Here is a 27,621-nt window from a genome sequence, read left to right on the forward strand (position 1 = left end):
AACTTTGACCGCGCCGCACTGCAAATCATATATTTTGACCCAGCCCCGCGTACCAAATCATATTTTGACCCACTGCTTTACTACAAATCATATATTTTGACCGCGCCGCATTGCAAATCATATATTTTGACCGCGCCGCACTGCAAATCATATATTTTGACCGCGCCGCACTGTAAATCATATATTTTGACTGTGCCGCACTGCAAATCATATATTTTGCACTGAGCCCTGCAGCAACTAGCCTGACGAGCCAAACCATTGCAACTCTGCCATCAATCATTATGTTAAGCCCACCTAACGACTCTATACACGATTTCATTGGCCTGATTCAGTTTCGATTTCTGGAGCTCACAAGCCAACGGAGAGTTGCTAGACTACACAAATCTTTGGGACATTACCTCAACCAAGAGCAACCTAGACAACACAAATCTTTGGGACATTACCTCAACCAAGAGCAACCTAGCGGCGGCGCCAGCGTGGTGCCGTACGCAATGTGAAGCTCATACTTGTTAAGCCCCATAGCATGGCTGGCAGCCCTAGCCCTGAATCCTGCAGCTAGCCCTTCTGCTGAACTTGCGGCCACGAGTCGTCACCTGGCTCCGACGGCAAAGATGGAGCCCTTTTACGCAGACCTTTTTTTTACACAGAGCAACCTAGACAACACAAATCTTTGGGACATTACCTCAACCAAGAGCAACCTAGACAACACAAATCTTTGGGACATTACCTCAACCAAGAGCAACCTAGACAACACAAATCTTTGGGACATTACCTCAACCAAGAGCAACCTAGACAACACAAATCTTTGGGACATTACCTCAACCAAGAGCAACCTAGACAACACAAATCTTTGGGACATTACCTCAACCAAGAGCAACCTAGACAACACAAATCTTTGGGACATTACCTCAACCAAGAGCAACCTAGACAACACAAATCTTTGGGACATTACCTCAACCAAGAGCAACCTAGACAACACAAATCTTTGGGACATTACCTCAACCAAGAGCAACCTAGACAACACAAATCTTTGGGACATTACCTCAACCAAGAGCAACCTAGACAACACAAATCTTTGGGACATTACCTCAACCAAGAGCAACCTAGACAACACAAATCTTTGGGACATTACCTCAACCAAGAGCAACCTAGACAACACAAATCTTTGGGACATTACCTCAACCAAGAGCAACCTAGACAACACAAATCTTGGGACATTACCTCAACCAAAGGCAACCTAGACAACACAAATCTTTGGGACATTACACTCAACCAAAAAGAGCAACCTAATGGCTGGCGTAGGTGCCATGCAATGTAGAAGCTCCCTTACTTTAAGCCCCATAACATGCTTAGCGTAGCAACCGTCCATACAGCTAGCCCTTCTGCTTTGAACTTGCGGCCACGAAAGTCACACAACCCGGCGGCAAAAGATGGAGCCTTGCGGAGCCTTTTACTTTGCCTTGGGGTGCAACCTAGACAACACAAATCTTTGGGACATTACCTCAACCAAGAGCAACCTAGACAACACAAATCTTTGGGACATTACCTCAACCAAGAGCAACCTAGACAACACAAATCTTTGGGACATTACCTCAACCAAAGAGCAACCTAGACAACACAAATCTTTGGGACATTACCTCAACCATGCCATGCACAATGTGAAGCTCCCTTAGCGCTATTCTCTTTGCGCTAGCAAGCTTAGCCTAGATCCCACGCTTAGCCCTTCTGCTGAACTTGCGGCCACAGTCACACAACCGGCAGCAAAAGATGGAGCCTTTTACGGAGCCTTTTTACTTTGCCTTGGAATGGAATCAGTGGATTCTTCAATAGATTTACATGAAGCACATGAAATGCCGATTGAAACGCAATCCACTCAGATAGGTGGCTACCAGGCTCATACTTCAGTTTGAATTATAAAGAGAAATTTGCTTTCATTCCATTTTCGTTTAATAACTAAAACAATGTTTTACACTCTAAACAATGTTTTACACTCAACACTCTAAATCAGGGATCTCGAAGGCAGCGCTGTCCTCAGTGTTATCTTCCAGACCTATCTTCCAGGGTCATTTTCTAATGCCTCCATCTCCAAAGCTCTGTTTCCACGTGCCGCTGGGTCCACTTCAGCCACGGAACATCCTGGCCCTCCTCGGTTACCATGAGCACTAGACCATGGTGTCCTTGGCAACAGCCTTGCCTGTGCTTTATTCAGGAGATCGCCATGGCAATGGGGGGAAGTGGGGCAGGAGAGTGATTAGTGCTGACTGATGGAAACTCTGCTTCGGTGCAGCTGGTCTACAGACAACGTCACTCCATGGGACGGAAACACACACGCACGCACACACATACACATACACACACACCTATGCACGCATACATACACACACACACATACTGTATACACACACACACACACACCTATGCACGCATACATACACACACACAAATGCACACATATTGTATGTACACACACACACACACCTATGCACGCATACATACACACACACACATGCACACATATTGTATGTACACACACACACACACACACCTATGCACGCACACATACACACACACACATGCACACATATTGTATGTACACATACACACACACACACCTATGCAGGCACACATACACACACACACATGCACACATATTGTATGTACATACACACACACACCTATGCATGCACACACATTACAGCTATGGTAACCTCATACTTAACAAAACAACTAACACCAGTTGAACTATAAATGTCCTTAATTAAATGATCATTAAATGCTTATGCAGGTGCAGTGAGTGAGTGATTCAGGTCTTTGTGTCGGCCTGGCCATGTTCTAAATGTGGAGTGGTGCTTTCGGAAGGTGTGATGCTGATTTTGGACAGATGTAACATTGTGATGTCATAGTGATGTCACCCTCATCACTGCTTGTCTTCCATCACCAGGGTGACAGCACCTTTTTGTTGTCTTCCATCACCAGGGTGACAGCACTTTTTTGCTGTTGTCTTCCATCACCATGGTGACAGAACCTTGTTGTTGTTGTCTCACTTGTGCTTGGTTGCAGGGTTCCAGGAGCTGTCCCTGCATGACCAGGTGCACCTACTGGAGAGTTCGTGGCTGGAAATCCTGATGATCGGGCTCATCTGGAGGTCCGTCCACTGCCCAGGGAAGCTCATCTTTGCCCAGGACCTCATCCTGGACAGGTAGGACAGCTTACCTCCACTCAGGGCTTCATCCATTGTCAACACAATACATATTTTTTGTGAGTTCTAGAACTCAGAGCTCTATTGCAGAGTTCTAGAACTCTGATGGGCATTATACTAGACCTCTAGTTTTGTATTTCTGTATTTTTGTGGCCTTTGTGTTCTGAGGAACCATATCTGTAACAGTGGAACTAGGCTTAAAGCGGAATTCCAAGGTAAAAACAACTTAGGGTCTATCTTCGGTAGTTAACCCTTTACCCACCAAAGTCGCAAAATTGCGACAAACAACATCACTGACTAAAACAGACAATAGATCCATTAACGGTGACCAATCTAATTTGTACTCTCCACCACTAGTTGGCAGATACCCAGAGCTTCGATTCAAGCTCAACCTTTTTTTTCAAAGTTTTCAGGAAGCTTCTTGAAACTGCGAGAAACACGACTTAAGCGGCGTGCATTTCCTCCATAGCGGAGCGATCACGGGCCTTAATTTTGCACAAATTGAAGCAGAAATACACCAAATGTTGAAGAAAAAGTTCACATGTGATGAAGTCTTGGGTCTATTATTCACCGATTCTGATTCTGAAGGAGAATATCTGCCTTTTGGAGAATATGAGCGATCGTCTAGTCACGGTGCGTCTGTGAATGGAGGTGCGTCTTTGCAACAGTGTTCACTAAGCATACCACGCTTATGTCGACCCTCTGCCCAACGTAGCTGAAGGTGCCAGTGGTAAAGGTGACGATAGTGTCCTTAATGGACGTAGTAAAGACAGCAGGGGTAGTAAAAATAGGGCTCTGAAGAACTACAAAGTCACCCGCGATAGGAACTGATTTGACCAGGCTACTTTATTGTATAGTAGAATAGGGTTTGTGGTTATAGTAATAGTTTACTATTGTTGGTTTACATGTGACTGCTTTCCTGTTCAGGTTTTATGTGGGTGAAATTACAAAAAAAGTAAGCAAAACTGCTCAAATATATGTTCAACATCCAGTATTTACTGAAATGTGCACAATTCGAGGTGGTTGTCATCCAGTGACATCATAATATGCAAATTAGATGTATAAATTTACCCCCTTCATAAACTTTTGTTCATACTCAATGATTTTCACATTTACAGTAGGACTTTATCTCTGACCACTTTCAAGCCATGGCCTTTTGAAATTTTGATGTAAAAATCTAATGATGTTTTTTTTTAAAAACCTGGCGCCTAAAGGGTTAACAAGTTCTACCTTCTTGATTGAGCATCTTCTTGACTTTGGCATCTGGGTCAAAGACCACTAAATGAAACTTAACCCAAAGAAATGTACTGTTAGTCCCATGTCACTCATATGCAAAACCCTCCTGCCCTGCCGACTCTGCAGAACTGAGAGATATAAAATATCACCAATCCCATATATGGACAGACTTGACAAATGATGAATGATAACAGACTGTAGATTTCTCTCGATATTTGAGCTTCTGTTTTAAGGTCTCAACATAGAGATGGCTTATGTTTTAAGGTCTCAACATAAAACAGAGATGGCTTATGTTTTACTGTACATTTTAAGTATTAAAAGTAGGTTGAAGCACAGGTGAGACCACCTGCAAGGCATGTCTGCCTGACGCACTTCTGCTGGAGCCGTTGGATCGGCTGCAGACCCTCCCCTAATGGAGCACCTCCAGGTGGTGGAGCAGCGGCAGGTGGTGGAGCAGCGGCAGGTCAGATGTGTGTGTGTGTGTGTGGGACGTCTGTTTGCCGCCCCCTGCAGCCGACCCTAGGATCCATCTCCTTCCAAGCATCGTCTTTTCTGCAGGGCCAGATCCATCTCTCTCCAAAGCCTTGTCTTTTCTGCGGAGCCAGAGCCTACAGCATTCTTCAATGACCTCTGCTAGCTTCCGCAGGAAGTGGTCATGGCGCCACCCGTAACGGCAGTGGGTCAGTGCAGTCTTACCGCCGGAGAGGATGTGCCGTAAGCTGGGGCTCTGGGTGTAGTCTTACCGCCGGAGAGGATCTTGAATTTCCCCTTGGGGATCAATATCTATCTATCGATGTGCCGTAAGCTGGGACTCTGTTGGCCACAAAGTTGGCAAGTCTCTTTTGTGCCATACCAACGGTGCAGGTTCTGGGGGCTTGGGAGGGTATCGTGCGTGGCTCTGATCAGGAAACGTGGCCAGGTTTGATCAGGATTGGCTCACAGCCCACGTGATGGTCCTGTCCATGAAGGCCTCCCAAGTTGTCCATCTCCCTTGCAGGGATTGGCTCACAGCTTGTCCATCTCCCTTGCTGGGATTGGCTCACAGTTTTGATCTTAAAGCCCTCATCTCCCTCCCTCATGACATGACTTCAGACATCACCAGCTTTTTCCTCTCTATCCTTGAGGCTTTAGACCACATCTTGGGTGGGGTTCCCCATCCAAAGCCTACTCTTGAATTTTCCCTGGGGATCAATAAAGTATCTATCTATCTATCTACCCTGCCATGCTGCACCAGCCCCACAACCTCCTGGTGTTTTAGACAAGTTGTGGCCTGGTGTACTGCCTGTGATGCATCCCATTTTCGTCCGGGATGTACGATCTACGAACTTGCGCCTTGTACTACTGGGTCAGATGAGTCTTTCAGCTCGAACAACAGCTTCACCTGCTTCAGTTTGCCACTGGTTGGTCTGCGAAGCGTCGGATCTCCTCGCCACTGGTTGGTCTGCCAAGCCGTTACCTGAGAAGATGTTGTCCCTCCTGGCTCCTTTGTGGATCAAGAGACTGCGGCACTTGGATGTCCCTATCTTCATCCATCCTGGCCCTATAGGGATATATCTTCATCCTGGCCCTATCTTCATTCTGGCCCTATAGGGATATATCTCCATCCTGGCCCTGTCTTCATCCTGGCCCTATAGGGATATATCTTCATCCTGGCCCTATCTTCATTCTGGCCCTATAGGGATATATCTCCATCCTGGCCCTGTCTTCATCCTGGCCCTATAGGGATATATCTTCATCCTGGCCCTATCCATATCTTCATCCTGGCCCTATCTTCATTCTGGCCCTATAGGGATATATCTCCATCATGGCCCTGTCTTCATCCTGGCCCTATAAGGATATATCTCCATCCTGGCCCTGTCTTCATCCTGGCCCTGTAGGGATATATCTCTATCCTGGCCCTACAGGGATATATCTCCATCCTGGCCCTGTCTTCATCCTGGCCCTATAAGGATATATCTCCATCCTGGCCCTGTCTTCATCCTGGCCCTGTAGGGATATATCTCTATCCTGGCCCTATAGGGATATATCTTCATCCTGGCCCAAGTCAGCAGCTCTTCAAGTTGGTGCATGTCGCTGTGGAGTGTGGTGACATCATCCATGCCGCTGGAGTCGCTGACCTGTCGGGGGACCTGACTCCTCTGACCAATCAGAATGAGCTCAAAGGCTGCTGTGAAAAGTAACCAATCAGGATGAGCTCGAAGGCTGCTGTGAAAAGTAACCAATCAGGATGAGCTCGAAGGCTGCTGTGAAAAGTAACCAATCAGGATGAGCTCGAAGGCTGCTGTGAAAAGTATAGGAGAGATGGAGTTGCTACACCTTTCTCCCCCTGGTGCCCCCCAGTTGTAATTTCCTGGGTGGAGTAGCAGACTTCCTGGGTGGAATAGCAGACTTGGAGGTTGTTGAAGTAGTTTATTATGAGGCTTTGGGTGCACAGGGGAATGTGGAAGTAGTTGGTTACGAGGCTCTGGATACACAGAGGAATGTGGTAGAAGTTGAGAGCAAATCTGATGAGCTGAGGGGTATTCCATCAACCTCGCTAATAAAGGCAGCGCTTAACAGAAATAGCCTGGCTTGAACTAGCGTAGACTTTCACTTGGGGCTGAAGCCTTTCCATTAACTAAAGTTAGAGGCATCTTGGCCTCATTTATTCAGCTTCATCTCTGCTCGTGCACGAGGTAGAAAAGTAAACCAAAACAGTAGATTGACGAAAAGAGAACATGTGTCATAAAATGAAGGCAATACTAGAGGATGCTTCTGCTGCTCTTACATAACTTGCACCACTATGCCACTTGCTTACTTAGGTCAAACAGAACTACCTCAGCCATTTATTGGCCTGACTTTGCACTATTATATTGACTGTCTATGCACAATTGCACAATTTCAACCCAATTTTGCTGCTCTTATTTCTTCATTGTATGTGCCTTCTTAGTTACTTTTTATTGTTTACTTGAATGTTATGTTTGTCTGTGGACTTAATTTGTAAAATATGTCTTGTCTTCACCGTGGGTTAGTGAGAAACGTAATTTCGATCTCTTTGTGTGTCTGGGCATGTGAAGAAATTGACAATAAAGCAGACTTTGACTTTGACTTTGATTTCTGTTCTGTTCTATTGGCATAGAGCAGGGGTGTCCAAACTTTTTTTTTTTTAGTGAGGGCCAAATACAGAAAAATAAACAAAGGGCCGGGCCACACACTAGAGGTGACATATTGACACATGAATACAGTGTTGTTACGACATGTCTCGTTACTCCAGGTCTCAACATAAAAGGAACACAAACAAACAGTTTAGGTTTTAAATAAAGAACTGTTTATTATTAAAGTAAAGTGTCTAGGACTGGTTGTATGAATTAAATACAATGTCAGTTGTGTGTGTTTGCAAAGAGGCAGGTTATTAACTGGAACTACAAGCCCAACCCTGCCCGTGGACTGGCACGACAGGCCTGCAGGTGGCACAGGGGGTCGTAGCAGTGTGTATTTCTAACTCACCAGAGAACATTGCACTCAGTGGGAGCAGTGATGCTGTAGTGATGCTGTCCTTTGGATTGAAGGTTGGCTGACATGTCAGGAGAAAGTTTGGTGGTTGAGACACGAAGGACTTCACAGAGATGGCTATCAGTCATTCTGGTTCTCAGTCTGCTTTTGTTCTGATTTAACAGAGAAAATGTTTGTTCACATATGTATGTTGAGCCGAACAGGCTCATCATTCTTTTTGTGTGGCGTCTCATCAGAGGAAACTTGGCACTATCCAAACTCTGATAGAAGTCAGGGAGGGAGAGAAGCTGATGTTGACTCTTCAGAGAATCATCACATTGCATTTCAATCAGTTCTAACTGCAGACTCTCTTCCACTTCTTCTGCATCCACCAGGAAGGGGGTCGAGAACAGCTTGATTTGTTTTTAAATGACAGAAAAATCTTGGAAACGCTGTTTGAATTCTGTCAACGGAGATGCCATCACAGACACATAGTTCTCCTTTTTAGCAGAAAGGTCGGCCTTTGGAGAAGCAGACTTGATTTCCGACAGCGCAGGGAAGTGTGCAGCATTAAAGCTTCGTAGTTGTGTCTCAAACAGGCGCAGCTTCACACAGAAGGCTTTCATGTGCGCATACAGGTATGGCGCCAGCTGCTCTTTGCCTTGTAAGTTCTTCAGTAAGTAACCCTAACCCTTGTAAGTTCTTCCTAGGGTAAGTTCTTGTTCAGTGTTTTCAGATGATGAGTAAGATCAACTAAAAATGCCTGGTCTGCCAGCCACAGAGGGTCACTCAGTTCATGAAGAGGTTGTTGTGCCTTTTTCCCCGTTCTTTGTGTGAACGCAGGTGCGTTAATTGGCCATCATGACGTCATGCTGGAGTTCCAATCCGAGCTGTCAGTCAACAGATAAAAGCGATCTGGACCTGTGCGTCGAGGGAGTGGTTGGGTGCTATGCCGAAGTGCTTGCCAGTGTGAGAGGCTGCGCAGTAACTCAAACATGTGACCGCAGCACCGGATTTAAAAAATGGACAATGACATATTTAGCCTTTTTCTTGTTTTGTCTTTTTTGTATATAGTTAATCAATAAATCTTTTGAAGAGCATTTTTGACTTGTCCGCAAGTGAAATTCCATCACAGAGGTCGGCCTCTTTCAAAAACTGGTCGATTTCCACCAGAGTGGTAGAGTACATCCCCGTATTCAGCATCAACGTCAGAGTGGTAGAGTACATCCCCGTATTCAGCATCAACGTCAGAGTGGTAGAGCACATCCCCGTATTCAGCATCAACGTCAGAGTGGTAGAGTACATCCCCGTATTCAGGATCAACGTCAGAAAGGAAAGCTTGAAATTCTCTGTGGTACAGTCCTCTAGCTCGAATAATGTTGACAGTTTTTACAACAGTGTTTATCACATCGCCCAGCTGGACAGTCTTGGCACACAGTGCTTCTTGGTGGATTATCCAGTGCACCCTAACAGTGTTTATCACATCGCCCAGCTGGACAGTCTTGGCACACAGTGCTTCTTGGTGGATTATCCAGTGCACCCTAACAGCCTCACTGCCCCAACTGCAGCTTCATATCTCTACCCGTCGTTGTGCCTTTAAGGCTCATCATATCAAGCAGCTCCTCCGTACAGAAGAATTATCATCAACTCCCTGCAAAATTAACAGTTGCAGCATCTGTACTCTCAACGCATGCTATCGAGTAAAAATCAAAAGCACAAGCTTTGACTCTCAGCTGAAGTTTCAAGTTAGCTGACACGTCCTCGATTCTCCGCACCACTGTATTTCTGGATAAACTGACGTTGAAATCCTGCACTTTCTCCGGGCACATTATTTCTGTGACTTTGATAAGGCACTGCTTTATGAAATCACCATCTGAGAATGGTTTGCCGTGCTGGGCAATAAGTTTAGCGACTTCATAGCTTGCTGTTGTGGCATTTTCCTGTAGTTTGTTAGCACAAAAAAAAACTGTTGTTGAGCTTGCAGATTAGCTACCATTTGCTTGACTTTCTGTGTTCGTTCGGCACCGGTGTACGATGTGTAGCTCTGATGTTTGGTTTCATAGTGCCGACGGACATTATAGTCTTTCATCACAGCAACATCTTCATTGCAAAACAGACAGACACACTTTCTGTTGATTTCTGTGACAAAATATTCATTTTCCCACCGTGTTTTCTACACTCACTTGCTATTTTTCGTTTCTTGGGTGCTGCCATTTCTGCTGACTCGCTTTAAAAGTTTTTCTTTGCTTAAATTTGTTTAGTAGCACCGTTTCCATGACTGGCTCCATCTAGTGTTGAAACTGAGCCTATATGCGTCAGTTCGAATAGCTTAACTAATTATGTTTTTTCCAGCAAAGCTTTCTGGAAAGAGATTGTATGCATCCATGTCCATTGTCCTCTGCTCGCTTTCATTCCTTTTGCTTGCAGTAATGTGAATAATCAACATTTTGTATGTTTAGGCCTAGCTCTACTTTGTAGAAAAAAAAATGGTAGGCCTACCTTATGAAGGAAAGACCTCTAGGCCTACAGCATAATCCTGTACGTTATGGTACAGTAGGCTACTGTACGTTTCCAATATGACCCAGGGTAATATGCTGATTTAGTCTACAAAACAGAGGACTAAATTAAGCGTGATATGTCATGTAGGCTTAACGTTTCTTTTAGGATAGGCTATGTTTTTGCTGAAAAAGTAGCCTATTTCGCCGGTCATTATTCATTCATTCTGCATACCTTTGCTATCGTTTTCTTTCAATAATGTCCAATGGCTTAAACATTGTCCTTTATTGTTTGCTTTAAGCCTACCTTTATATTTTAGCCTACATTATCAACTCACGTATTGTCATCTGATCTTGGGCACTTGAGTCAAAAAAAAGCAAACAGGTGCGGCGCTCTGCACCTCTTTACATAACTCTGACGCAACACTAAAATATGAAGATGCCAGAGGATAACTTCCGTCCATTGGTTGTGTAGGCTATACTGTATATGATATAAAATATCTATAGCCTACATTGTATAGCTTACATTCAAATATTACCTTTCTGTTCTGGAGCTGGGAATAGGGTATGCTATGAGGCAAATTAGGATGTAGTGGAGGCTAAAGCGAGTAAGCGCAGTTTATCCACCTCTGCAATTTCAGAAATAGAGTTTAGGGCCTACCCACCTCTTTATCCACCTCTCAAAAGAGTTTATTTACTTTTAACATTCAAAACTGTATAATCCAATACTATATATATTCCCAATACTGTACATTAACCTCCACCATTATCAAACATGTTCTGAATGCCTTTTTAAAAATCCGACACCGCATGGCGCAGTCCACCTCACCGAGATTGCAGAATTCATTTATATTTTAGCCTACATTATTCAACTCGTATTGTTATCTGATCTTGGGCACTGCCAAAAAAAAAAACAAACAGGTGCGCTCTGCACCTCTTTCACATAACTCCGGCATAACACTAAATATGAAGATGCCCTGCTTTCAGAGGGTAACTTCTGTTTCTTTTGTTGTGCTATACAATGTAGGCTATAGATATTTTATATCATATAAAGCCTACATTGTATAGCTTTACATTCAAATATTACCTTTCTGTTCTGAAGCTGGGAAGGCCTATGGTATAAAATTAGGATGTAGTGGAGGCTAAACGCGAGTAAAGCGCAGTTTATCGACTTCTGACATTTCAGAAATTTCAGAGTTTAGGCCTACCCACCTCGTTTTAGAGTTTATCCACCTCTCAAAAAAGAGTTTATTCACTTTTAACATTCAAAACTGTATTATCCAATACTATCCTATAGGCCTATTCCCAATACTGCATAATAACCTCCACCATTATCAAACATGTTCGAATGTCTTTTTTTAAAATCCGATGCGCATGGCGCAGTCCACCTCACCGAGATCGCAGAATTCATAGTTCACCCACCTCTTATTTTACCACTACATCCCTGGCACAAATGTACTTTTCCTCTCCTAAACGAGGGCAATTGGACATTTTATGGTCAATATTAGATTGGTGAGAACACCAAATATACTATATCACCTGTATGCATAGGGCAAAGAAAGACATGAGATCGTTGGTCTTGGAATTTTGAAAATGCATCGCACTTAGACCTCAGATTACTTGCAGTACCCCGGCATTACCACAAGGAAATGGTCGTACGTCAAGTTTGAACCTGACGTGGAGATAAGCACTTTTCCACCTCAAAGACGTTTTTTATAAATCTGAGCGTTGGCATGGATTTGAGCGTACGCACGGTCTAAGATCAAATCTGTGCGTAAGAACGCTTTATAAATGAGGCCCCTGGTTGTGTAGATCTGGTTGTGTAGATCTGGTTGAACGTACGGAATGAGATTCAGCCAGATCTGCGCAGTGCTGATGGCTGTGCCTTGGGTCTCCCTGAGTTTGACATGAAATGGCCGTGCCTTGGGTCTGGACCTTCCTGCCCACTCTTTGGAAGTCATTGTGCCAACCCTGCCAAGTTACAGCGACTCTTGGCAACAAAGACCAAAGCTCCAAAAATAAACCCAAGTAGGAGATTGAGCTGGCGGCAGTGAGTGACAAGGATGCTCTGTGCAAGGCCATGTCACGGGGTGCGTGCATGCGTGTGTGTGCGTCACTGGCCATGTCACAGGCGTGTGTGTGTGTGTGCGTGTGCGTGTGCGTGTGTGTGTGTGTGCATGTGTGTGTGTGCGTCACGGGCCAAGTCACAGGTGTGTGTGTGTGTGCGTGCGTGCATGTGCGTGTATGTGTGTGTGTGTGCGCGCGTCACGGGCCATGTCACAGGCATGTGTGTGTGTGTGTGTGTGTGCGTGTGTGCGTGCGTGTGTGCGTGTGTGTGTCACGGGCAGGAGCTCATTTAGAAAGCCTGGCGCTGGAACAGTCTTCACAACCCTTTTGCTATTTCAGACTCACAAGGAACAAATTTAATCAAAGCCATCATCCTTAAGGGAGAAGGGGGAGTGAGGGGGAGAAGAATAGAATAAGATGGGGGGATGAGAATGAGAGAATGAGATGGAGAGAGAGAGAGGAGATGAGAAAGAGAGTGAGATGAAGAGAGGAAGAGATGAGAATGAGATGGAGAGAGAGAGGAGATGGAGAGAGAGAGGAAGAGATGAGAAAGAGAGGGAGATGGAGAGAGAGAGGAAGAGATGAGAAAGAGAGTGAGATGGAGGGAGAGAGAGGAGATGGAGAGAGAGAGAGGAGATGGAGAGAGAGATGAGAAAGAGAGGGAGATGGAGAGAGAGAGGGAGAGATGCTACAGGCAGAATGAGATAAAGGGGGGGCATGTGATTTACAAGTGCTGCCTGTACTCTTCTCTGTGTGTGTGTGTGTGTGTGTCTGTGTGTGTGTGTGTCTGTGTATGTGTGTGTGTGTGTGCAGTCTGTACCTTCCTGCCAAAAGAACATAGCATGAGGCGATCTGACAGTGTGTGAGTGTGAGGGAAGGAAAGAGAGAAACGAGGGGCAGGAAGGGAGAGTACAGTCTTCCACATGTGTCTTAGACACTCTGCCTACCAATTTCTTCAAAACTGTTTTTCACCTCATAGCGGCGGATGTCCTTCAAATTGTAAATGTATCACTGCTGTCTGGCACTTTTCCTAAGTCACTGAAAACAGCTGTTGTAAAGCCACTTCTCAAGAAGAATAACCTGGATGCCTCCATGCTAAACAATTACAGGCCCATATCCAATCTACCTTTTATTGGCAAAATTATTGAAAAAGTAGTCTTTAATCAATTAACCACCTTCCTAACATCAGATGGGTATTTTGATTACTTTCAGTCTGGTTTTCGGGCAAATCACAGCACTGAAACAGCTCTCATTAAAGTTTCCAATGACATACGCCTCAACACAGATTCAGGTAAAACATCAGTCCTAGTGCTACTGGACCTTAGTGCAGCATTTGACACTGTTGATCACAATATTTTACTACACAGACTAGAACACTGGGTTGGATTTACAGGCATAGTTATCAGCTGGCTAAAATCATATCTACAAGAAAGGAGCTTCTTTGTTGCCATCGAAACTGTACCTCAACACCAACGCCCTTGACCTGTGGTGTTCCCCAGGGTCGATCTTGGGGCCACTACTATTTAACCTCTATATGCTCCCACTTGGACAAATCATTCAAAATAATTTGATTTCATATCATAGCTATGCAGATGACACACAAATTTACTTAGCTCTATCACCAAATGACTATGGTCCTCTTGAATCTATGTGTCAGTGTATAGAACAAATCAACACCTGGATGTCTCAAAATTTTCTTCAGCTGAACAAAGAAAAAACTGAAGTAATTATATTTGGTAAAAATGAGGAAAGACTTAGGGTTGCCACTCTCATTGACACAAAAGGGTTGAAGGCAAAGGATACTATTAAAAATCTTGGTGTATTAATTGACAGTGATCTAAATTTCAACAGCCACATGAAAGTGATAACTAAATCAGCTTTTTACCACCTCAAAAATATTGCCAAACTCAGAGGGCTGATGTCAAAACATGACTTAGAAAAACTCATTCATGCATTTATCTCCAGCAGAGTTGATTACTGCAATGGACTGTTCACAGGCCTTCCTAAAAAGACTATTAAACAGCTTCAGGTGATACAAAATGCAGCAGCTAGGACTCTAACAAAAACTAAAAGAACTGACCACATTACTCCAATTCTTAAGTCCTTGCACTGGCTTCCAGTAAGTCACAGAATTGACTTTAAAGCACTATTGCTTGTTTATAATCAGTAAATGGAGCAGGACCTAAATACTTGTCAGACATGCTTCAGCAGTACACACCTTCTCGTCCTCTCAGGTCCCAGGTGAAAAACCTGCTAGTAAAACCTACAGTTAGAACTAAACATGGTGAAGCAGCTTTTAGCTGCTATGCGGCTCAGCTGTGGAACCAACTTTCGGATGACATCAAAAAGGTCCCAACTGTAGCCAGTTTTAAATCTAGACTTAAGACCAAACTGTTCTCAGATGCTTTCTGCTAACTGTGCCGAGTTACAAATTCTGAATCTGCCTTGATAATTATTCTACTTTGTCTTTTTTTACTACTTTTGCCTTTGTTTTTGCTTACTAATTATTCTTTATTTTTTAAATGATTTTTACCTTGTGTTTTATGTTTTTTTTTTATTATGATCTTTACCTTTTAACTATTCTTTGACTATATTGCCCTTCTATGCTTTTATTTGTTATTATTGTTTGGTTTTGTTTATGTAAAGCACATTGAATGACCTCTGTGTATGAAATGCGCTATATAAATAAACTTGACTTGACTTGACTACAGTGGAGGGGGGTAGGGGGGGCAGGAAGGGAGAGTACAGTGGAGGGGGGGGTAATGGGAGGGCAGGAAGGGAGAGTACAGTGGAGGGGGGTAATGGGATGGTATGCCCCCATATACTACTGAAGCGAAATTAAATTGAGCGGAAGTTCATAGACGGGCAAAGGCAGGCTACATGCAACCATGCTGAGTAAAGCAATGAAACCCTTGTAGTTATTTTTTAGTAAAGCAGTCCTCTGATGTGCATGTTTTCACAAACTTTTGTATGTTTTCAAACATGTTAGTGTAGCACCCCTCTACTCTACTTAATAATAAATTGCACTTTAAAGTAAAAGGAGGTGCTTCTATGAGTTACTGTTAAGTTTAGGCCAGTTCTAGGTTCGGCATTAAGGGGGGAGTAAATTGACAAGGACACCAGTATGTAAAATGTTATAAATAAATAATGCAGGTTTATTAAATGCAAGAATATCTTTTCTCTATGAGAAAAGAAGAGGAAATATTAGTAAATAGAAAATAAATAGTAAATAAATACAAAACCCTATAAAATAATAAAAGAGCTCTTAAAAATGCAAAGTATCAAATCAATAGTTAAAAACTCAAATGTCCAAAAGAAAAGAAATACCCGGGTAAGGTGGTGTGAGTGTACAATGTCAGTGTATGTGTGAAGGCTTATCTGTGTCCAGGGAACAGATCCAAGGGGTTGGTTATCCAGTATGAAAGGGCAGTTCAAGGGGTTGGTTATCCAGTATGAAAGGGCAGTTCAAGGGGTTGGTTATCCAGTATGAAAGGGTAGAACAGTTCAATCGATCCAAGGGGACTGACTCGCCATCCAGTGTTCCAGTGTACATAAAAAACCAATCTGCATACAGCAGTTTGAGAATACAATTAAGGATATATATTCAATATCAAAGTCGTAAGATATCATTAAATTCCAATTGAACTACAATTCCAGTTCAATTAAGTCCTATTAACTTAGCTAGGCACAAACTACGACTTTAGCGTCGCTGGTAATGAGAGAGAAGAGGTGCCGTTCTCACTCACACACACACACAGGCTACTACTGTGCGCGCTCCTCTAAACATTCTAATATTAACGTCTCCTATCTCTTAGGAGTTCGTTACTACCAACGATCATATATTTAAAATCATGTAATTCAATATATTCATTAACAACTTCTCTATTACTCAAAAACATACTTAAAGACAATATTATTACAATAGCAGCACTTAAAAGAACAATAAAGTAAAAGCATCTCAGATTGGTTTTTAATTAGTTAGCTCAGTTTTCTAGCATGCTAATCATCCTATTGACTTGAATGCACTATCAGCTAGTGCTAATCACTTTCGCTAGCAGAATGCTAGCAGAGTATTTTAACTCACCGGAGTTCGAGGTTCAAACAACACAGGTCTTCAACAATCCGTAGAAAAATAGATATAAGGAAAGGTAAGACGATTCAATACGATCAATAGATTTAGAAAAAGTTAGATTAGAGTTAGATAAAGTTAGTATTCATTTTCTTAAGAGGATTATCAGTAACGTCTAATCAATTTCATTCAAGTGGAGTCTCGAGAGTGAAAAAACAAACCCGTCACCTAGGAGATGACTATACCACAATAAAAGTATTTTAGAATACCTGCACTTTCAAGCAGACCAAAAAAGAAATACATATAATCATGTAAACTCAGCTTCTTGCTATTTATTCATATTTATTCTATTTATATATTAAAATATTTATTGAACTCAAACTGTTCTAAAACTAAAGTTATGGTCTCAGTAACCAAACTTTAAGGTGGGTTACACCAGTGTGCCCTATGACCCCAAAGTCTGGCATGACTCGGCCTCAGATCAAAGAAGTTTGAGAGACGCTGTATTATGCAACCAATAAAAACATGGCATATTGTTTACGTTTTGTTAACCCTAACCCATACCTCATACCGCTGCTCTTTCCCATGCTATGTTTGATGACACCAAATTAGCAAGTGTTTCATCCTGATTGCGGAAAAGTTTGTTTTCTTTTTCTGACGGTCTGCGGTTCCTTGATCAATTGTGCAGCAAATTATCAGACGAGTGACAGAAGCACTAGGCATTATCAGACGAGTGACAGAAGCACCAGGCATTATCAGACGAGTGACAGAAGCACCAGGCATTACTAGTAATAATAGTACTAATACTAGTGCTGCATTTTGAGAAACGCTGGCGTATTACATACTAGTGCTGCATTTTGAGAAACGCTGGCGTATTACATACTAGTGCTGCATTTTGAGAAACGCTGGCGTATTGCATACTAGTGCTGCATTTTGGTAAGTGGACTAGAGGATTTTGTTTTGTTGGTGAAATGTTGCTCTCTGGTGCCCTCCGCAGGAATGAAGGGAACTGTGTGGAGGGCATGGTGGAGATCTTTGACATGCTCCTTGCCACAGTAGCTCGCTTCCGCACCCTCAAGCTCACACCTGAGGAGTTTGTGTGCCTCAAAGCCGTCATTCTGCTCAACTCAGGTAACCGGCTGGATGTCCCTAGTTCAGTAGACACACACACATCCAGGCCTGATCTTCTAGTCCTCCAGTCCACAAAATCCTGATCCTTTATTCCTCAAGACTACACACACACACACACACACACATGATGATCCTCCAGTCCTCACACAAAGCTGATCATCTAGTCATCTAGTACACACTTCTGATCCTCTAGTCATCTAGTACACACTTCTGATCCTCTAGTCCACACAGACCTGATCTTCTATTCCTGAATTCTACACAGTCCTGATGCTCTAGTCCTTACAGTCCTGGTTCTCAAGTCATCTACTCTTCTGGTTCACACACAGACCTGATCCTCTAGTCCAGGCATTTATTGTGGTTAATGCTACCTGATAATGTTCCATTATTAGTGTGCATAACTAAAATCAGTGTGAATGTTTCAGTCATTCACACTCCATATGATTTACCTATAAACACCAAGAGCTTCACAGTTTTTTTTTATCTCCTCTTGTCTCTCCCCTCAGCATTATAGTTCAGTAAACAGTGATTCTGGGCCTGATACTTGAACTTTTATTAAAAACAATGATGAATAATTATTCTATTTGTGATTCAGGAACAGAGCTATAGATCATTTAAAGGATTCAGCTCAGAGTGTTCTGCCCCCCCCAGGTGCTTTCCCCTTGTCCTCAAGCTCGGCGCAGCCACTCCAGGATGGCTACAGTGTGCAGTGCATGCTCGACAACATCACCGACGCCCTCATCTACTGCATCAGCCAATCAGGCACATCTGTGCATCTGCAGTCTCGCCGGCAGGCTCAGCTCCTGTTTCTGCTCTCCCATATCAGGCACATGAGGTAAGGAGTGTGAGGCAAAGTTGCAATCTGAGGAGACAAGGGTGCAACATGAAGAGACAAGGGTGCAATCTGAGGAGACAAGGTTGCAATCTAAGGCGGCAATGGTGCAATATGAAAAGGCAAGGGTGCAATATGAAAAGGCAAGGGTGCAATCTCAGGGGGCAAGGGTGCAATATGAAGAGACAAGGGTGCAATCTCAGGGGGCAAGAGTGCAATATGAGGAGACATAGGTGCAATCTCAGGGGGCAAGGGTGCCATCTCAGAGTGCAAGAGTGCAATATGAAGAGGCAAGGGTGCAATCTCGGGGGCAAGGATGCAAAATGAGGAGACAAGGGTGCAATATAAAGAGACATAGGTGCAATCTCAGGGGGCAAAGGTGCAATCTCAGGGGGCAAGGGTGCAATATGAGGAGGCAAGGGTGCAATATGAAGAGACATAGGTGCAATCTCAGGGGGCAAGGATGCAATCTCAGGGGGCAAAGGTGCAATCTCAGGGGGCAAGGGTCCAATCTTAGGGTGCAATCTCAGGGTGCAATCTCAGGGTGCAATCTCAGGGGGCAAGGATGCAATCTCAGGGGCAAGGGTGCAATCTCAGGGGCAAGGGTCCAATCTCAGGGGCAAGGGTGCAATTTCAGGCGACAAGGGTGTGATCTCAGGGGGCAAGGATGCAATTTCAGGCGACAAGGTTGTGATCTCAGGGGGCAAGGGTGTGATCTGAGGAGACAAAGGTGCGATATGAGGAGACAAGAGTGTGATCTGAGGAGACAAGATAAGACAAGTAACGAGTACATCACACATATCCAATGAAGACAGCCCACACAATTAACAGCAATCATGTCTAATGAGTGTCTGATCTGTGTTCATCCACAGCAGTAATGAGTGTGTTCTGTGATCTGTGTTCATCCACAGCAGTAATGAGTGTGTTCTGTGATCTGTGTTCATCCCACAGCAACAAGGGCATGGAGCACCTCTACAGCATGAAGTGCAAGAACAAGGTGCCGCTGTACGACCTGCTGCTGGAGATGCTAGATGCCCACCGCCTCCATACCCCAGGGAAGGTGGCACCTGACTGGGCTCAGGATGACAGGGCATCCCCCCTCACCCCCAACCATCCTGTGGCCACCGGGCTGTACTGCTCCTTGAGCCCTGCGGTCTAGTAGTCCCCCCCACAGCACCACAGGCTCCAACCCAGAGGCAGAGGACTCCAGAGAAGCGTCCTTGAGTTCTGCTCATAGGAACATGTGTAGACAGCAGAACATTTACATGTTCTTAAATGTTTTTTGGCTCTATTGAGGTGTCAGGACATCTGCTGTATATAAAACATATGAAGACAAGCTGAAGAAACTTTAAACTGTACAGTGTGTTAAATCAGAGCTCTCCTTGGCAGCCTGTAGGAGTTGTTAGGCCTCTTCTTCCTCTAAACCAGAGGCTGAAGTTTAGGACTCCAGAGGCTGTAGGCTAGGAGTCCTCTTCCTTTGCACCTGAAGATGTGTTAAGTGTGATAACCCTCAACACACACACACACAACATTCTCACATCTACACACAACACACACATCTATACGCAACTCACACATCTACACAACACACATTTCTAAAACGGTTAGTTCCAGGCCTTGATTATGATTGGCTGAATTGTTCCAGACCTTGAATATGATTGGCTGAATTGTTCCAGACCTTGATTATGATTGGCTGCATTGTTCCAGACCTTGATTATGATTGGCTGAATTGTGTTCAACGCTGTTATAAAACCCCAACACAACCCTTCAAGTCAAAGTTAAATGCTGCGTTTCAACGTTGCTTGGCAACCATTCCGATAGAGGAGATACTGTATATTTCTTGACGTTAGAGTGATTATCTATGTATTAATCTTTACATTTCCCGTTGCTGTGCCTTTATTTTATGAAATCTTGCCAGCGATATGTAGTAACCATTTTAGAAAAGCAATAAGCCACTGGAGTCAGTAGGTTACACTTATTTTGGAACAGCTAAGGGGGTTTTATAACTGCCTACATTTCAAACACACACAACACACACACATCTACACACAACACATCTACACAACACACACATTTACACACAACATACACACATCTACACTACACAAACACATCTACACTACACACACACATCTACGCACAACACACACACACACACCTACACACAACACATCTACACAACACACACATTTACACACAACACACACACATCTACACTACACAAACACATCTACACTACACACACACATCTACACTACACAAACACATCTACGCACAACACACACACATCTACACTACACAAACACATCTACGCACAACACACACACACACACACATCTACGTACAACACACACAAATCTACACAACACACACACATCTACACTACACAAACACATCTATGCACAACACACACACACATCTACACAACACACACATTTACACACATCTACGCACATCACACACACATCTACACACAACACATCTACACTACAACACATCTACGCACAACACACACACACACACATCTACGTACAACACACACAAATCTACACAACACACACACACATCTACACTCAACACATCTACACAACACACACATTTACACACAACACACACACATCTACACTACACAAACACATCTACACTACACAAACACATCTACGCACAACACACACACATCTACACTACACAAACACATCTACGCACAACACACACACATCTACACAACACACACACCTGTTCTGTTCTGCACCTCCATCCTGTTCTGTGTCTGCACCTCCATCCTGTTCTGTGTCTGCACCTCCATCCTGTTCTGCACCTCCACCCTGATTGGATCTGTCTCTGGTTCTGTTCTAATGTTGTCAGTGCTGTTCAGTAAACAGTGTTTATGCCCAAATAAGAACCTATGATGACATGCCCACTCTGCTAGAGAGCCCAAATAAAGACCTACGATGTTATGCCCACTCTGTGATGACCGCTAAAGAGCCCAAATAAAGACCTACGATGTTATGCCCACTCTGTGGTGACCGCTAAAGAGCCCAAATAAAGACCTATGATGTTATGCCCACTCTGTGATGACCGCTAAAGAGCCCAAATAAAGACCTATGATGTTATGCCCACTCTGCTAAAGAGCCCAAATAAAGACCTATGATGTTATGCCCACTCTGTGATGACCGCTAAAGAGCCCAAATAAAGACCTATGATGTTATGCCCACTCTGCTAAAGAGCCCAAATAAAGACCTATTATGTTATGCCCACTCTGTGGTGACCGCTAAAGAGCCCAAATAAAGACCTATGATGTTATGCCCACTCTGCTTAAGAGCCCAAATAAAGACCTATTATATTACGCTCACTCTGTGGTGACCGCTAAAGAGCCCAAATAAAGACCTATGATGACATGCCCACTCTGTGATGACCGCTAAAGACCTATGATGTTATGCCCACTCTGTGGTGACCGCTAAAGAGCCCAAATAAAGACATATGATGTTATGCCCACTCTGCTAAAGAGCCCAAAGAAAGACCTATGATGTTATGCCCACTCTGTGATGACCTATGATGTTATGCCCACTCTGTGGTGACCGCTAAAGACCTATGATGTTATGCCCACTCTGTGATGACCACTAAAGAGCCCAAATAAAGACCTATGATGTTATGCCCACTCTGTGATGACCTATGATGTTATGCCCACTCTGTGGTGACCTATGATGTTATGCCCACTCTGTGGTGACCTATGATGTTATGCCCACTCTGCTAAAGAGCCCAAATAAAGACCTATGATGTTACGCTAAAGAGGCCAAATAAAGATCTATGATGTTATGTCCACTGATGTGGCTGATGTTTCTTTTAAAAAATAAAAATAAAAACATGAGCTCACTTTTCAAAGCAAACAAAAGCATGTTTAATGTCAGCATTAGCAAACTGTACAGACATAAATACTAAATCACATGATTTCATTGTTTTTTTTACAGTTTTATAACTTCTAAATGATTACGAACAAGCTAATTTCCAATGAGGGCCATCACTTACAACCACTGGCCAAGTCTGTGATTGCCATGTTTCAAACCAGAAGAATTTAACGTAAAAAAAAACATGGTAAAAAAATAACTGCCTACATTTCAAACTCTTCATTTACAAACCATTTGAGAGATACAAGTGAGTCTTTTTTTATTAAATACTGCAAAAATAAACCAGATTCAAATCAAATAACACAAAATAAATAACTTTCTCTTGGCCTAAAGGGATATTGTCCATGCAGGTGGCCCCATAAAGGCTCTGTGCTGTTACACTAAGGGTTAAAGGTTAAAGGTTAAAGATGCTCTAAGCGATGCTGGGTAACGTCACTTCTGTTGACTTTCAAACAAAATAGAGAGCTAGCTCGCTACTTCCTCCCCCTCCCTCCCGTGCTGCTCCCGTGCAATTGAAACTCTCTAATGGCGCATCTGGAGTCTGTGATTTGCTGGAACAGTTTGTTATGTTTTTATGGGCTAGGTTTGCCCAGGTTGTTTTTGTTGCCGTTTTTGGAGCCTGGGCTGTCCACAGAGATCGCGTTTCTTTACAGTGTATTCAGGACACAGAGAGCTAGCGGTTGGTTAGGTGATGTTTGCAGTAAGTGGCATCGCTTAGAGCACCTTTAATTTCAGGCCTGGACTCGCTTAGAGCACCTTTAATATCAGGCTTTTAAGCAAGCGCCACAGCACTCCACTCTGTCCAACCTGCTACGGGAAGCAGGGAGGGTCAAATGTGGTTAGAGCAGCGTTGTTGTTTACTGCTATGCTTTACTGTTTAGCAACAGTAAAGCATAGCAGTAGTGCTCCATACAGTCAGGCAAACAGCAAACCAAACTCTACTGAGGGTGCAGTCCCTCAGCAGCCCACAAGAGATCTTTAAAAATGCAATAAATAAGATTAAAGATAAAGATAGCTAGGTGGGTAGATATAGATAGATATATATATGTAGATAGCTAGATGTCCTTCTCCTCCAGGCCTCTGGGGGGCAGTGGGGAGTTTAGATGGGAGGCGGTCCGTTGGTGTAGCGCAGCATGGGGTGGAAAGAGCGGGCGAAGTTGTTGGCATGGTGACAGCTGTAGTCCTGCTCGCTCATGGGCACCAGGCAGGCCAACGCCAGCAGCAGCAGCAGCAGCAGCTGCAGAGGGAGAGCTGCCCGCAGCACACGCAGGAAGAAGGACTGACAGTGCCGGCCCACAGCGCCACCCACAGCCTGGGAGGAGCAGCGCTCAGAATGGGAAGAACCACAGCCAGAGCCTCCGGGCCATCTGCACACACACACACACACACACACACATCAACGCACGCAAGCACACACACACACACACACACACACACACAGGCAAGCACACACACACACACACAAGAACATGTAAGGAACACAGAATAGGCCAACAGCAGAGTGGAGTCAAATCTCCAATATAGCAAATAGCACTCACAAGACACCCTGGGGGGATATTATTTATATTTCTGCACTGCTCAGTGGAGTAGGGTCACTAAGGGTCATAGCCTTCCTGATGATGTCAAATCCTGCCCCACTATCAGTAGCTTTAAATCCAACCTAAAGACCTACCTCTTCTCCCTAGATTTTAACACTCCCTGACTCCTTCACCTCTTCCCCAATTATTTATTTTATTTTATTTTAATTTAATTAATTTTTTTATGTTCATTAGTATCATTAGGCTACAAGGGCCATCTGTTGTTATCTTTGAGTTTTTAAGTTATCTTGTTATCTTCCTTACTTAGCCTATTCATGGTTTATTACTATTATTATTATTAATTTGTATTTATTATTATTATTATTATTATTATTATTATTATTATTATTGTTGTTGTTATTTTTATTTTATGTAAAGCACTTTGGTGCAATGCTAAAGTAAACAAATTAATTCCCCACATACAACACTGCCGCCTCTAGCTGGCGTCTGAAGACTGCAACACTGCCACCTGCAGGCATGGGGTGGTTCAAGCAGCAAATCAAATGGCAGCAAAAGACCCGATGTGTTCCGTGATGCGGATGCTGGTGAGATGGCAGAACTTGCGCTGGGGTGCCACTGGGTTCGCCTGTTCGGACTAAGGAAGGACCATTAGGTCAATGGGACATGTGTACTACTACTCCAAGCCACTAGAGGGAGCTATGTCATTTTTGAGTGTTGTCTGATCTGTTCCCAGTGGCACCCTTAGGGTGCAGTTCCAGCACCTTCCCAGTGGAGGCGATGTGGAGTCGGGGGAGCAGTACCTGTGGTGTGGGAGGTTGGGCGGAGCTCCAGGTGGGGGGAGGCAGGACCTACGTTTGCCCGTTTGCCCCTTGGCTGTGAGGGGGAAAGAAAAAAAATGTTTTCAGTCCAAGCAAAGAAAGACAAAGATGAGCAAAACCACATGGAGGCAGAGGGTTCCGCTAAGAGAACCAGGGTTCCGCTAAGAGAACCAGGGTCCCGCTAAGAGAACCAGGGTTCCGCTCGGAGATTGAGACGGCAGCAGAGAGAACTCCGACTTCTCCAGACGGCTCGGTTATCCCAGAGAACCCTTTACTCTGAAGCGTCTAGGACAAGCCAGCGTTGCTCCACATTCAGCCTCTTATTCTCCTCCTCATGAGCAAGTGAACGCAGCATCCCATTCATTCTGTATGTGTAACATGTCAAAATAAAAGCTGAGCAAAAAGCAGTAAAACTCCCAAATCAACTTCAGCTCAACATGACAAGGGAGAAAGCAGCTGGGATTGGGCTGGAATACAGCATTCATCCACCACCCACCCACCAATCAGCATTCATCCACCACCCACCCACCAATCACCATCCACTAATCACCCACCAATCACCAATCAGCATTCATCCACCACCCAGCCACCAATCACCCATCATTAACTAATCACCCACCAATCGCCAATCAGCATTCATCCACCAATCAGCTATCACTCACCATCTACCAATCACCCATCAATCACTAATCACCCACCAATCACCATTTACACAGTATTATTTATCTTTGTGTGGAAGGTGTGGAGAGGTGACGGAGGTGGAGAGAGAGGTGTGGAGAGGTGACGGAGGTGTGGAGAGGTGACGGAGGTGGAGAGAGAGGTGTGGAGAGGTGACGGAGGTGTGGAGAAGTGGAGAGGTGTGGAAAGGTGTAGAGAGGTGTGGAGAGGTGACGGAGGTGTGGAGAGGTGACGGAGGTGGAGAGAGGTGATGGAGGTGGAGAGGTGTGGAGAGGTGGAGAGGTGTGTTGCATTACCGTTCTCAGACTGCTGGGGGCGCTGTCTGCTGATGCATCCGGCTCATCCACCACCGACCAGGAAACAGCACCCTGCCCAGAGACCGACAGGATGAATCATTAAATACACTACACTACACACACACATACACTACACACACACACACACACACACACACACACACACACACATACACTACACACACACACACACACACACACACACTACACTACACACACACACACACACACACACACACACACACACACACACACACACACACTACACACAGGAAGCAATGGTCTGCCTAGAGAGACAGATGAGAGTGTGTGTGACTGACCTGCTGTGCTGCGGCCGCCTCCATCTGGGCGTCCAGCTGCTGAAGGTCAGAGGTCACAGCCCTGAGGAGTGTGTGCAGGCGGTTCCCAATCACGTGCACACGCTCACGCGCCTCCACACACTCCCCCCCACCTCCACCCACCTCCACCAGCTCCTGCAGACACACCACCCGCTGCTCCGACGCCTGCAGCTCCACCTGCACCTCCTGCAGGAGAACACATGACCATCAGTAACACACACACAGTGTGTGCGGAGTGTGTTGAGGTTCTTGATGTGTGTGTGTGTGGACTGACCGTGAGTGTGTGGTGGTGTGTGCGGAGTGTGTTGAGGTCCTTGATGTGTGTGTGGACTGACCGTGAGTGTGTGGTGGTGTGTGCGGAGTGTGTTGAGGTCCAGTCCCGTGGCGATGGGAACAACCTGGTTCCTCCGGCGGTCAATATTCTCCAGCCAAAGCAGCAGACCATGACTCAGCTCATGGAACTCCTACACACACACACACACACACACACACACACAGATCAGAAGCAGCAGACTGACTCAGCTCATGGAACTCCTACACACACACACACACACACACACACACACACACACACACACACACACACACACACACACACACACAGATCAGAAGCAGCAGACTGACTCAGCTCATGGAACTCCTACCGGTGAATAAAACAATCTCAAGTCAAGTCAAGTCAAGTCAAATTTTTATTGTCAATTTCTTTACATGCACTGGTCATACAAAAGAATTGAAATTTAGTTTCTTACTTTCCCATGCAGACATAGACATACTTTTAAATACAGACATAGACATACTATAGACATAGCCATAGACAATAAACATTAAATTAAAGTGCAAGACTGTAATATAGAACATGTATGTATCAAAATAGAAATATAGGACATATATATAAAAAAAAAATAAGGTAGTTGTGTTGTATATTTATATAGTCTTAACAGTTACATGAAGTTTAAACTTGTGCTTGTGTGACCTGTATATTTACATTGATATGCAGTATGCAGTAATTTCAAGTATATCAGGCTTGATGTGAAGCAGCAACACGTTAGGCTCTTGCCAGTCACAGTGCAGTTCCACAGGGGCGGTGTTGGGGGGGGGTTAGGGTAGACAGGATCCTAGTTTCCTAGGTTCCTGGCTGGCGGAATGAGTGGGGGGGGGGGGCTGTCAGTGATGGGAGAGTGGGTAGAGTGTTCAGCATCCCTGATTGCTTGGTGGATGAAGCTACTTGCCAGTCTGGTGGTCTTGGGGGCGGAGGCTCCTGTGCCGCTTTCCAGAGGGCAGGAGGCTGAACAGTTTGTGTGCAGGGTGGGTTGTATCCTTGACAATCATTAGTGCTTTTGGTGAGTGGTGGTGTAAATGTCCTGCAGGGGAGGTGGTGCTCAATGATCCTCTTAGCTGTGTTAACAGTGCTGGAGGGGTCTTCCTGTTCTGATCTGTGCAGCTTCCGCCCCACACTGTGATGCTGCTGGAGAGGCGATGCTCTCGATGGTCCCTCTGTAGAGATGTAGTCATGACAGGGGCGTGGCACTTGCCTTCTTCAATTTAGCAAGA

General features: G+C 44.4%; 2 protein-coding genes and 1 long non-coding RNA gene across 3 annotated transcripts in view; 1 reads left to right on the forward strand and 2 right to left on the reverse strand.

The window, feature by feature from the left end:
* The window catches only part of esr1 (estrogen receptor 1), a 40,794-nt gene extending 20,190 nt beyond the window's left edge, over positions 1-20,604 (forward strand). Inside the window, exons 6-9 of the mRNA XM_048249741.1 lie at positions 3,061-3,199; positions 17,535-17,668; positions 18,317-18,500; positions 19,449-20,604. Coding sequence (XP_048105698.1) covers positions 3,061-3,199; positions 17,535-17,668; positions 18,317-18,500; positions 19,449-19,656 — 665 coding nt within the window. The 3' untranslated portion in view covers positions 19,657-20,604. The remainder of the gene's footprint in view (positions 1-3,060; positions 3,200-17,534; positions 17,669-18,316; positions 18,501-19,448) is intronic.
* A 1,305-nt stretch (positions 20,605-21,909) lies between these two features.
* On the reverse strand, positions 21,910-22,175 carry LOC125298922. Its single transcript, XR_007194291.1, has 3 exons — positions 22,116-22,175; positions 22,019-22,047; positions 21,910-21,923 (listed from the first exon to the last, which is right to left on the reverse strand). It is a non-coding gene; the product is annotated as an uncharacterized LOC125298922 (long non-coding RNA).
* Positions 22,176-23,040: 865 nt separating this feature from the next.
* syne1a (spectrin repeat containing, nuclear envelope 1a) overlaps positions 23,041-27,621 on the reverse strand; it is a 302,008-nt gene continuing 297,427 nt past the window's right edge. The window contains 5 exon segments of the mRNA XM_048249742.1: positions 23,041-23,769; positions 24,741-24,808; positions 25,733-25,804; positions 26,053-26,256; positions 26,406-26,534. Coding sequence (XP_048105699.1) covers positions 23,502-23,769; positions 24,741-24,808; positions 25,733-25,804; positions 26,053-26,256; positions 26,406-26,534 — 741 coding nt within the window. The 3' untranslated portion in view covers positions 23,041-23,501.

The sequence above is a fragment of the Alosa alosa genome, chromosome 8, assembly GCF_017589495.1.
Source record: "Alosa alosa isolate M-15738 ecotype Scorff River chromosome 8, AALO_Geno_1.1, whole genome shotgun sequence".
Taxonomy (NCBI): Eukaryota; Metazoa; Chordata; class Actinopteri; order Clupeiformes; family Clupeidae; genus Alosa; species Alosa alosa.